This window comes from Nicotiana tabacum, chromosome 10 (genome assembly GCF_000715075.1).
Source record: "Nicotiana tabacum cultivar K326 chromosome 10, ASM71507v2, whole genome shotgun sequence".
Classification (NCBI taxonomy): Eukaryota; Viridiplantae; Streptophyta; class Magnoliopsida; order Solanales; family Solanaceae; genus Nicotiana; species Nicotiana tabacum.
In genome coordinates this window covers 44971602-44985086 of record NC_134089.1, presented here as the reverse complement: position 1 = coordinate 44985086, position 13485 = coordinate 44971602, and the positions used below count along the sequence as shown (strand labels likewise).

General features: G+C 39.5%; 1 protein-coding gene across 2 annotated transcripts; it reads right to left on the bottom strand.

Moving 5' to 3' along the window:
* Nucleotides 1–2807: 2807 nt before the first annotated feature.
* LOC142164640 (uncharacterized) lies at nucleotides 2808–12875 on the bottom strand. 2 transcript variants are annotated; one of them, XR_012695469.1, is made up of 2 exons: nucleotides 11788–12875; nucleotides 2808–2944 (listed from the first exon to the last, which is right to left on the bottom strand). XR_012695469.1 is itself a non-coding variant. In XM_075222830.1 (2 exons), exon 2 carries the CDS (start codon nucleotides 6895–6897, stop codon nucleotides 5758–5760), a length of 1140 nt encoding a protein of 379 aa, XP_075078931.1. In that variant the 5' UTR covers nucleotides 6898–7807; nucleotides 11788–12875; the 3' UTR covers nucleotides 2956–5757. The 2 variants fall into 2 exon arrangements, 1 of the variants encoding a protein (XP_075078931.1); XM_075222830.1 differs by lacking the exon at nucleotides 2808–2944 and adding an exon at nucleotides 2956–7807.
* Between the last annotated feature and the right edge of the window lie 610 nt (nucleotides 12876–13485).

Here is a 13485-nt window from a genome sequence, read left to right as displayed (position 1 = left end):
GGCTCCTGACTTCTTCAACTTCGAAAAATAAATCAGCCTCCATTCTCCAGGCGGGCTCTTGACTTCAACAACTTTCTCAAAAATAATTCAGCCTCCATTCTCCAGGCGGGCTCCTGACTTCAACAACAACTTAAATGTAACACCTCCATTCTCCAGGCGGGCTCCTGACTTCAGCAACTTTCTTAAAATAATTCAGCCTCCATTCTCCAGGCGGGCTCCTGACTTCAACAATTTCTTAAATTCTATTACCTCTATTCTCAAGGTGGGCTCCTGACTTCTCCAACTTAAAATTTAACAACCTCCGTTCTTCAGGCGGGCTCCTGACTTCAACAACAACTTAAATTTTAACACCTCCATTCTCCAGGCGGGCTCCTGACTTCTTCAACTGCTTCCTTCAAAACTGGTGTTTTATTCCTCTGAAAATTGCTGGGGATAACACCGATATTTTATTTCATCAATGTGTCATTTTCCTTCTTTAAAGACTATTTCCTTTAAAGCTGGTGCTTTCACTTCCCTGAAACCTGCCGGAAATAGCGCTGCTGGGGAATTATCTTTCTTCTTTTAACAATGGTGAGGATGATACTGATTATCTTGCTTCTTCCAAGATTGCTTTTCTCTTAAAACTTGTTTCTCCCTTCTCGTATACTGCTGGGGGATTTTTCTTCCTTCAACACTTGTGTTATCTTCTCTCTTTCCCAAATGGCTATCTGATTTTAAGAAAATTTTCGTAATGAGAGAAAATTTTCTGCCCCAGTTTGATAATCTTCTTTGTGACCCTGTCTTCCTGCGGTCAATAATATTTCCTTGCCCTGTTTCAAATCAAAGAAAAATTTGTTAGTTTAAAACGGGGCGAGTGGTCGTGCCACTTCTGTTGGAGATGGTTTTTCCCTTTTTCTTTTCCCTTCTTTGCTACAAAACTTGCTGGGGATGACATTCCTGCTGGGGATGGTTTTTCTTTTTTCTTCCTTCCCCGCTTTGTGTTGTTCGACTATTGTGGAACCTGGTCGAGAATTTGTCAAAGTTGTTCCGGTATCTCGCAAATCTGCTGGGGATCCTCTTGGAATTTGATCCATAACTTCCCTTGGAAATTTGGGCCTCTAATGATCTAGACTCATTTATCATTTGGTCTTGCGACAAACTTCTTTTCGCTTTGTCGCCTTATCTTTGGCTTGCCTATTCGCATTTTGCCTTGCACCATTTTGGCAACTGGTAGTAAGCTCTGAAAATCCTTTTCAAAAATAAACTGTTGGGGAGGTAAAATCTTTTAAACCAAGAAATGAAAGAGTGATAATTTTAAAGATAGAAAAAGAAGTCTTTCTGAACAAACGCTGGGAAAAACGAAAAGAAAAGAACTTATCTGAGTGATATAACCAATCCCAACGATCATGTAGTGCATTCCGGATTGATCAACCCAGTCTATTCGTATCAATCAATCTTTCGGATGGCCTCATCTCGCTGGGGATAAATAAATAGTCAACTTTTGCCAAATGTGGACCTTTTCCGCCAATCTCGCCTTGTCGCCTCATAGTGCCCTTCGAGGGGTTTTCACTAATAAGACTCTCTCATTTCTCTCAACTCCCGTCGCCTCATGGTGCCTGTGAAGGTTTTCACCGATAAGACTCTCTCATTTTATTTTATTTTTCAGCTGGGTATTGGAGCGTTGTCGATATGACGCTTTTTGTTGGGGATTCTTTCGGCTATCAGTTCATTTCCAGTTTATGATCCTCTTCTCTGCTGGGGATCAGAGTGTTGTTCCCGACTTCCACGTGCATGAACTTGGCACTTCTCGAATACTGATCGGGAGGTCTTTTTTGGACATCAATATGGTTTATTTGTGTATGGCTAAAAAGAAAAAGGGGTATCAAAAGTTTAAAATAATTTGGAGGGGTGAAACAGTACAACTCTTGGAATCAAACTTTCTTTTCACAACTTCTGCCCCTTGTTCTTCTTGCTTGGGGATTTTGATTTTTTGGTTACACTATGACCGAGCCGTGAGGCGCCTACGTATCCGTCTTTGAGGAATCAGGTCAAACGTAGTTCCCACTTCCTTTGTTTTTTTTCTTGTGACTTTTATTTTGTCTTTATTATCATTATTTTTTTTCTTTTTCTTTCATTTTCATTACTGATTCCAAAAAGAGAGATATGAAAGAATAAATAAGGCTCAAAAGGGAAAGCAAAGGATAAAGTGTTTGAATAGAAGAAAGAATTGCCTCCGTCACTTCATTCTCCGATAAATGCCAAGTACAAACAAACAACAATTACAATTACAAGAAATCATACATAATATCTCTTAACTGCGTCAGAATTGATAGCCATGTCGATGCATTTCCCTTCGATATCTGTTAAACATAAAGCGCCATTGGGCTTGCTTTGTTCAGATTGCGATAATCAATACACACCCTGATTTTTCCATCTTTTTTGGCCCTGGCACCACATTAGCCAACCAATCAGGATATGGAGCGACCCGAATAACCTTAGCATTCAGCTATTTGGTTACTTCTTCCTTAATCTTCACACTCATGTCGGTTTTGAACTTCCTCAATTTTGCTTGACGGGAGGAAATGTCGGGTCAGTGGGCAATTTGTGAACCACTAGATTGGTGCTTAAACCCGGCATGTCGTCGTATGACCATGCAAAACGTTTTTGAATTCAATAAGTGCTTTTATTAGTTCTTCCCTGATGTTTGGTTCAATGTGGACGCTTATCTTAGCTTCCCTGATATCATCCGCATCCCCTAGATTGACGGCTTCCATGTCATTTGAGTTGGGCTTTTTTTTTTCAATTTGGCTCAACTCTTTGTTAATTTCTTCGAAGGCTTCATCCTCATCGTATTCTGACTCATCATCACAATCTTGTACTATAAGTTCAAAATCAGATTGATTTTTTTAGACTAGGTTGAAGATCCGCCGTGCATGCCATGTCATTAGAACCAGTATAAAGAGAACTATTCAGAAGAGAAAAAGAAGAAGAAAAATTAAAACAAAATAAGGAATGAAGAAAGAAAAAAAAACTTTTACTTTATTAAAATACGGGATAACAAGGTTTCACACTTTGGCGAGCACAAAAAGAAATCTGGAATACAACCTTGGAATAATCCAAACAACAAGAAAGAAAATCAGAGCCCACTACCAAGACTCCCTTCGGATAGGAAGAGGAGTAGCCATTCAGTTGTTGATTTTTGTTTTCATCACCACAAACTGTACATCTGCCCCAATGGACCTTTTTCCCAATACCATAACTGGCTTGTCATCTACCTTTTCCAACTATGCGACCGCTTTTCCACTGGTCGACTTTTCTTTGAACTGGCACGGATCATTATCACTGTTTGTGAGGGTTTCTTTAGCTCCCCTCCTTCGTGCACTAGTTCGATCATATGGGCTTCATGGTGCACCGGTAACGGATTTTCATTGATGTTGGGTGCCTCTGGTACCTGAACCTCGATCCTATTTGTGTCAATAAGATCTTGTATGGCAGTCTTCAACTTCCAACATTTCTCAGTATCATGCCCAGGAGCACCCGAACAATATTCGCAGCTTACTGAATGGTCCAAATTTCTGGGAAGGGGATTTGGCAATTTGGTTTCAACAGGACTTAGTAGGCCTATCTACTTCAACTTGTGAAACAGAGTAGTATAGGTTTCTCCCAACGGAGTGAATGTTCTTGGCTTCTGCATCCTTTCGTTCCTGAAAGTCTGATTTCCGCGGAAGCTTGGCCCTGAACGATTCCTGTACGCCCTCGGTGGTGGATATGTGTTTTGTGGAGGTGGATATGTGTTTTGTGGAGGTATATATGTATGTTGGGGAGCCGGTGCACGCCATTGCGGACGAGCCAGAGGCTGGGTGTAAGTCTGGGCTTGATGGACGGAGAAATGTTGTTCTTGTGGTGGGTAGTAGGGTTGTGGAGGGTAATTTGGAATGTGTGGGTAGTTTAGATGATGGGGTCTGGGTTGGTAATGAGGGGAAGGACCTCTAGATCTGGACCAATTGCCTGCCTCTATTGTCGTGACCTCCTCTCTCCTTTTCTTTTCGAGCACACCTCTCGTGCCGCTCTGAATGGCCTGAGTTGTTGCTTTAATGGCCGAGTAACTCAGGATCTTATTGGACTTAAGTCCCTCCTCTATCATACCTCCCATTTTCACCACTTCATTGAAGGATTTGCCAACTGACGTTACCAAGTGACCGAAGTAAGTCGGCTCTAGAGTTTGTAGAAAGTAATCTACCATTTCTCCCTCTCTCATTGGAGGATCAACTCTGGCTGCCTGTTCTCTCCATCAGAACCCAAATTCCCGGAAGCTCTCTCCGGGTTTCTTTTCAAGTTTTAGCAATGTGAGACGGTCTGGGACTATCTCAAGGTTGTATTGGAAGTGTCCTGCGAAAGCCTGTGCCAGATCATCCCAGGTGTACCACCTACTCGGATCTTGTCTTGTATACCACTCTAGTGCCGACCCGCTCAAACTCTGGCCAAAGTAAGCTATCAGTAGCTCATCTTTTCCCCCCGCTCCCCTCATTTTGCTACAAAAGCCCCGTAGATGTGCCATAGGATCGTCATGCCCTTCGTATAAATCGAATTTGGGCATCTTGAACCATGCTGGTAATTGGACATCAGGGAAAGGGCATAGATCCTTGTAAGCCATGCTGACCTGGTTGCCTAACCCGTGCATGTTCCTGAAGGACTGCTCCAGGCTTTTAAATTTCCGTATCACCTCATCCTGCTCTGGGCTCTTAGCCGGCTTTTCAATCTCCGCCGGGACCTCAAAGTGGGGATTATAGGTATGTGGCTCGAGATTTTTGAATGTGAGTTCACGGGGGTAATATTGTGTGTCGTGAGCCTGAAACAACGTCTCACTAGATGATCTGTGCAATGGGGCTGGGGGAGGCGCCACAAAGATGGGAACATTTGGTGGAGGAGGGTTTTGACTGGGTGGTGGAGCTTGGGGATCATAGGCCTCTCTTCCCTGATAGTAGTGATGGCTTGGGAAACTCTTTGAAGGGCCGGTGGAGGGGTATTCCGGTGTGTGTCCTGGTTGGAGAGTAGGAGTAACGGGTAGTTCATGCCCCTTCTGGGCTCTAGCTAAGGCTACCTGCATTTCATTCATTTCCAGCCTCATTTTTTCCATTTTCTCGAGGGCTTCCTTTAGCATCTGATTTGTCGTCTTTTCCGACTCAACGCTGTTGTCTGATCCAGTCATGCTTTCTGGTATAGGACCTTTCGATCTTGTTTGATAATGGTACGGTGCCAGTACGCTCTAACAACTAACTGGTATTTGAATTGGAAAAACAACAAACTTGTCAGTGTTAGAGTCTTAACAGATATTGTAATTGCACATTGGGGAATGCAATGTTCTTAGGCAAGTAACCATTTCTAATATGCTTTTGCTCTGACTGCAGGCATCATCCCGACTTATTTTATTTGTGCCTCTTTCGAGTGTTTTAGAAACCCCTCTTTTTCTTCTTCTCTCTTTTTTTTTTCAATTACGATCGAATCCTATGGAGATTGCCTACGTATCGTGACCCTGCACGAATCAGACCAGGCTTAGTTCATGAAGAAAGATTTTCAATTTTTCATTACTTAAAACCAACTATTACAAACTAAAATCCTTTTTGCAGAAAGAAAATAACAAACGCAAACTAAGGTCAGATACAAGTTCCAATACTACGGAAATACTTTGGTGCGAAAAGACAATGGACAGACAAACCACAGGCTAAAAAAAAAAATAAATAAATAAATAAATAAAAAATAGAGAAATACAGACACGAACTACGCATACTCTAAAGCTTCAAATATGGGTGCCCGCGGGGCATCGTTCGGCCTCGCTGCGGGCCTAGGTTCCAAATCCCTTTTGAGTTGCTCTAATTCATTCATGATCCGTTTCACATAGATTAGCACTGCTGAGACAAAAATAGCATGGGTCATGTCTTCACAAGCGCGACATCTTCTAAAAATGGCGCGGGTAATGGCTCTAATCATGTCCCTTGCTTGTTTCTTTTCTATAAGCAGGCGTTTTATCTGATTACTGCATGTTCTTAACGCCTGAGAATCCTGCATATGCTGATTCTTCAGTTGCTGCACTTCTACCTCCATTTGGGCCAACAAGTCGTAACAGTGTCCGCTCTCAATTTGAAAATCCTCAGCCTGCTTAACTGCTTTACCCTCAAGTGTAGCTACCTTTCTCTTCATATTGGCAACAGTTTTCTCGTGGTCGCGTTTCAATTGATTCGAGTATCGGCGACGCTTATCTGCTCTTGTACCCCACTGTGATTTGAGCTCTGCCATGACGTTCTCAAACTTTTCTAAACCATCCCGCCATTCTCTGACTTCATTTTTCAGCCCTTTTATCAACTGCTCATCTGATCGACTCCTTGGTTGTTTATCAGGAGCCATTCTCAATTTCTGGATTTGGGCCCTAAGTTCTTCATTTTCTTGGGCCAATCTATTCTTTTCGCCTCGATCCGCAGCAACTTGCATACTATTATCGAATTTCAGACTTTCAACCTGTTGCTTCAACTCACCGATCTCCGCCCAATAACCCCTTTCCTTTGCTAACCAGTTCCATTGCTCCTGGGATGACTCAGCGAAATCTTTGAGATGAGGTCTTTTAGCTGGTTTCCCGCAGGACATGTCACCTCTGAACCAAGCGTGATACCCTTGGGAAACTTCTCCTTTAGCCCTATCCAACACATAAGTATTTGCCGTCAAATGTTGACACTCACTCCAGATCTGGCGAACTTCTTCTTCGGGGAACCGACCGTCAGGACTGATTTCAACCACTTGGGTACTCATGTCTTCATCTTTCGGCACTACTTGATACCTCCCAAGTTGCCTCAAAACCCGATACGGTGCATAGGGTTGGATGTTTTTAAGTCCCATCAACAGAAAGTGGGGCCTGGTTGCCGGCATGTATATGATTTCCTCAACAGGCAACCATCCGAGCGTCCACTAGATTTGGTTGGTAGTGAGAGTTCGGAAGAATGACGTCCAAGCTGTGACTCCCCCGGGTAGACTAACCCCTTTGATTCTTGTGTAAAATTCTCCAATACAAGTCTTCTCGGACGAACCGTAACCCAAGAGCTGGGAGCGGTGGCATAAATGATCGGTCATCCACATTTGCAACAATAGGTTACATCCCTCGAAAAAGTCGCCCCCGGCTCGGCAAGCAGTGAGAGCCCGGAAGATGTCAGCCATAATCATAGGCGCCAGAGTGCTTTTATCTTGGGTGAGCAAGGTACTGACGACCCCAACTACTTTCAAATCAATGTTTCCGTCTTTACTTGGGAATACTATAAGACCCAAAAAAGCTATCATAAAAGCTACTAGCCTGTGTTCATCCCACTTGTGTCGGTTATCTCTACTGCATAGTTTGAAGTCTGGCTTATTGAACCCGCCCACGTGGCCGTATCTAGCATATATGAGGCGGAGACTGCAGAAACCTTTTGCAAAATCTGGATGGTGAAATGTTCGGGGTATTTTTAGGGAATCCAATAACCGGTGTACAGTGACGGCCATGGGTGCAATCAAGTACTTGAACCTTAACGGAGCTTCATCACTTCCGATGTATCCCGCTATTTCTTCCAATGTCGGGGTGAGCTCAAAGTCCGAGAAATGAAATACATTGTGTGTTGAATCCCAGCAAGTGACCAATGATCCGATAATATCACCCCGAGGTTGGATGTCTAGTAAATCCGGGAGATCTTTCAGATACTTCTTTACTTTGTCTTGCCCTTCCTTGCCTAGGTCATTCTACCATAATCGCAACTCAAAAGGGATCTTGGTCATTATTGAAAAGGGTTCGTTTTGTATTGTACTCATCCTGCACATTTATTAAGGTGATTATGCCAACAAAAAACTTTTATTTGACTCAAAATAAAACTATCTATATTCTTTTCCAAGTTTTTTTTCAAAACGATGGACTCGGTTTTCAAATGCGGCCTTTTAGCACTTCGAGAACGAAGATTTTAAGGCTGCGAGAGTCAACCGGACAAAAATCAAAAATGATGACCAAAGATGGTCGTTTATGCAATGTCAGCCTTCCGGCATCCTGCTTAGGAACATTCGGCTATTTTTTGCAAAAAACGGCATTATCCGACTTGTTTATAACGAAAATTAAAATAGACTTTTTGGATATTTTTTACAAAAAGGGAGGTTGGACCCAATGAGGGTTGCCTACGTATCTCACACCCAGTGAGAATCAAACCAGCGTAGTTCGGGCCAATAAAAGATAAATAATAATAAAACATTTTATTTTATTTTTTTTAATTTTCATAATAAAACAAACTTGATTATAAAAGTTTAAAAACTGACCATACTAACAGACTTTGACAAAAGACAACAAACGGACTCGAAAATCAAATAACTCGCATACTCAATCAAAGAATTACAAACTCAAAAACAAACAGCCAGATTCCTTCCCCTATATGCCAATTTTAACCAAATGGTTGTTTTTCAGACGTGGCCCCTTCTCAATTTCACATGAATTTTAAGGCCGGGAAGGACTATTTTATGACCTTTCACAAACTTGTTAGTTCTTTTACAAAAATAGCCCTTCGACAACTGAAAGATACTCTAAGGCTATCTCGGCAAGAATGGTTTAAGACATCATCGAAACCGGGCCGGCTTATTTTAATTAAAAACCAAACGGTATTCACTTGACCATGGGCTATTTTTCTTGTTTTTCAAATAATAAAAGACCTGGTTTTGCAAACACGACCTTTCAGCACTTCAGAGACGAAAATTTTAAGGTTGTGCGGGATAACTGGTCGCAACCCAAAAGAATGACCAAAGATGGTCGTTTTACGCAAAATCAGCCTTCCGGCGTCCCTTTCGAGAACATTCGGCTATTTTTGACAAAACGGCGTGACCCAACTTATTTATGACTCTTTTCTTGTTTTTTTTTTCAAATAAAATAAAAGACCCGGTATTGCAAACACGGCCTTTTAGCGCCTCTGGGACGAAGATTTTTAAGGCTGTGTGGGTCAACTGGACCAAATCTAAAAAAAATGACCCAAAGGTGGCTGTTTATGCAAAGTCAGTCTTCCGGCGTCCCTTTCGGGAACATTCGGCTATGTTTTGACAAAACAGCGTCACCCGACTTCTTTATGATGAAATTAAAATTTGACATGTTTTTTTTTATTTATTTGTTTGTTTTTGGTTATTTTAGCAAAAAGGGGAGGTTGGACCCGATGAGGGTTGCCTACGTATCTCACATCCGGTGAGAATCAAACCCACGTAGTTCGGGCAAATAAACTAACTGATTTTGAAAACAAACATATTTTCCCCCTTTTTTTTTTAGCGAAAGAAACTATTTTTCCTTTTCGTTTTTTTTTTGAAAACAAAGCAAACTAAAATAAAGGACTTTTTCCTACACACTTTCTGCTTTTTTGGGTAAACAAACAATTTTAAAAGTAAAATATATATATATTTTTTTAAAAAAAAAAATCGGTAGAGTTCCATTTAAAAAAAAAATCGGCAGAGTTCCAACAGTACTTGGACACTGGGTTTTTCTAAAATAATCAATTAACTCCCTAACTGTTATTTCTCTCTTTTTCTCTTTTTTTTCAATTTTCCAACGTTCCCGAGATTCAAAAACTGGTCAACATGCGGGTTCGGAATAAATGCACAGCACAAATAGGATGCACCAGGATGGTCTTTTCATTTCAGGTTGCTAGTCCTAGACGGACCCAACCCCTGTGTTGAGTCCCCTAAGTCAAATGCAACATGATTCAAATAATCGTTCCTACTAGGGATCCGGCATGAAGTCATGTTATTCTATATTCAAAACCTGAGTCGGTGTTCTAGACTGTGTACCCGAGTGGACAACTCAAGTCGAGGAGGAGGCAACTTACCGGGAACCAAAAGGCCATCCGGCTTCGTAACTTGTCCGAGCCTCTTTTTTTATTTCAGGGTATGACACTAACAGAATAGGGAGTCTCAACCAGTAAGCACATCCCCGGAGGTGAAGAGAGAAGGGTTCGACACAGTTTATATATACAGTCAAATAATATCAAAGCGGTAAAAGCAGCATTTAGCACATTAGGCTCAAACATGTAAAAATCAGATAAAGCCAAATATAACAATTTATCTAAGCTCGAATTTCTAACCCTGAACCAGTGGTTCTGGGTTACTAGTCCCCAGCAGAGTCGCCAGAGCTGTCACACCTCCTTTTTCCGGCACCGCTAGGGTACAAGGAGTTTTTCCAATTAAAGGACAATCGAAACGGGATTTGTTTATTTATTTCAGAGTCGCCACTTGGGAGATTTTAGGGTGTCCCAAGTCACCAATTTAATCCCGAATCGAGGAAAAGAATGACTCTGTATTACAGTCCGCGAACCAGAAATCCGGATAAGGAATTCTGTTAACCCGGGAGAAGGTGTTAGGCATTCCCGAGTTCCGTGGTTCTAGCACGGTCGCTCAACTGTCATATTTGGCTTGTTTATCTGATTTTATATACAATTATGAGCTTATGTGCAGATTTTAACTCTTTAGCGCTTTCATTATTATTATTATTATTATTTTACAGGGAATTGCAACATTGTGAAAATGTATTTCGAACCGCGCCACAATCAATGTACCCGTGATCGTCGACACACTTTGACTCCGTTGAGATGTGGATTTGGGTCACATAAATGTGCACCCGAGTTTAAGAAGATTAAATTATTAAAGGCGCGCCTAAAGCGACTAGCGTATCATTTACTTTGGGTAGGGCCGTGAAATTTTGCTAAACGGTCCATCCCGAGGTCTAAGCAATTTTAAAGCAAATATTTACTGAGGGCCCCGCAAATTTATATTTTTTATTCGGCGAGGCTCATCTCATTCTTATTTTTTAAAAGGAATTTACAACGTCATGGACACGCATCTCGAACCACGTCACAATCAATGTACCCGTGATTAGAGACATATTTCGACTCCGCTGAGTTTTGGATTTGGGTCACATAAATGTGCACCCGAGTTTAAGAAAGTAAGATTAATTAAGACGCGTCCTAAAGAAACTAGCGTGTTGTTATTTTGGGTAAGGCCGTGGAGTTCGCTAAGCGGCCTATCCCGAGTTCTAAGTAATTAACACATACATTTTGTGAGGGCCCCGCAATTTGCATTTTTATTTGGCGAGGCTCGTCTCATTATTTTTTTTATTTTTTATTTTAAAAAAAAAAGATAATCTTAGAATGACTACATTTTTATTAAGTTTAGTCTCTAAAATAAAGAAAGAAAATCCTAATTAATTAGGAGTTAGAAAAATTAAGAACATGTAACATACTAATTGCTAAATTAGGACCAATATTAAATGAAAGAATTTTAAAGAAAAAATTTCGAAATTATAAATAAAAATAAGAAATTCGACAACTAATATTCAAAAGAAATCAAATATAGCTAGATTGAAGCTCGCATTGTTATATATAAAAAACAACTATTGGAATTAATTATTCATAGCCATTTGAAACTAGATTTAACCACAATTACTAAAGCTTATTAGAAAGATTATTAAACTTAAACATTATCTAGTCTTGTTTGGCTTTAACTAAATTTAACTATCCATTCATGATTGACCTACTGTTGACCATATTAAAACTTTCATAGCTAGTGAATTAACCCATTTTGCCAAGCTGATTCACTAAAGACCAACTTATGTTATTTTTCTCTTATTCCAATTATTAAACAGTAATACATGAAATAGTCTAAATACAATCAGTAAAAGAAACGAAGAAAAAAGCGAAATTAAAACATCAAAGTTCCATTCTTCATGTATTCATGCTTCACATTTTTCAGCTTGCAATAGCTAGTATTACAGTCGTGTACCTGGTATTTGAATACAAGGAAAGGAAGAATAGGATCAGCAGCAGTAGAAACAACGCAGCAACAACAAACAACCAGCAGTCAGAAAACCCAGCAGTAGACTTGAAAACCAAACAGAAATTCCAGCAACCACTCAATAAAGCAATAACAAAGGACCAACAGTTAACTCAAGAAGCCAATTGAAAATCCCGGAAGCAAACAATAGGCAGAGATCACACTCAGGAATACACGGAAATAGTATTCGGATATTTTAGAAATCCTCTTCTTCAAGATTAAAAGTATGTTCTTATCTCCTCTTTTGTTCTGAAATTTTTATCTCTCCCCCAAAATTCTCCTCCCTTTTTTTTTAAGTGTCAAAATGAGTCTCTTATATACCCAAAGCAAGACCCAATATTCTTTCACTATGTGCACCCTTTAACTTTTATTATTACCCACACTTTTACTTTAGTAAAAGTAGTCAACGTGGGCCCATCGTGTTCCCTCTTTTTAAAAAGTAGTCAAAGTGGGCCCCCATGTTCCCTCTTTTTGAAAAGAAGACATCATTACCCACCTTTTCCTTTTTGCTTTTATCATTATGTCTGGTCCCCACCATAATTAAATAATCTGTAATTGGTTAATTCCCGTTTTACCCCTAAAACTACTGTTACGCCCCGATTCAAAAATCTGTTCAACTTCAAAATTATCTAAGAACCTAAAATTAAATTACCAGCTATAACCAATCCTTAATCCAGTTCAATCAACAAATTCAAACTTAAACTATGAACAACAAGTTAACAATCGGAATTATTTTGACTGAACGATATTTTTAACAACACATATATTTGCAGATTCAACAATATTAACAAATTCAACATAACCAACAAATAGATTTGAGTTTCTAAATTCAATAGCCAATTGATCTTTAAACTAAATCTAACAACATTACAACCAAGATGAATATTCAAATTAAATCAAGCATTTAAAATATAAATTCACATTAAATCACCGGATTAAGAACGAACTTCAACCAAACGATGAACACGAATTTAATCTAAACTAATCAATAAAATGGATGATTCAAGTGATTAAACTAACATATTTCTATATTACAACTAAATTATTTTAAACGAATAAAAATAAACCGAAGAAGAATTAATTGATTGAATTTCAACTCGAATCTAACCACATTAAAATTAAACTAACAATTCCTTTTTTACACAAATAAACGAACAAACCAAAAATAAGTAATTAAATTTCAATTTGATTCTAACAACATTAAAAATTAAAACTAACAATTTCTTTTAAATTAAAATTAAGCTAACAATTTCTTTCACATACTAACAATTAAACTTAACAATTTCAATTTGAATCTAACAACATTAAAATTAAACTAACAATTTCTTTTACAAATTAAATAAAAACACATGAAATAAACGGAAAAACTAATTAATTAAATGATAAACACGAACAAAACAAGAATCAAACATTTAACGATTTTAGATCCGAGAATATCAAAACAAAATACGGACAAAATAAAACTCAAACCCACTAACCGGATCGAAGCGACGACGAACTCGAATGGAAAGTAGTTTGGTCGTTTGGAAGAGGACGAAGAAGGAAACGCCGCAACAACCATGGCAGTGAAGAAACGCAGCAACAGCAGCAGCGTCGTAATAGTGATGACGACAAAGAAGCAACACGGGCAGCAGCCACAACAATGGA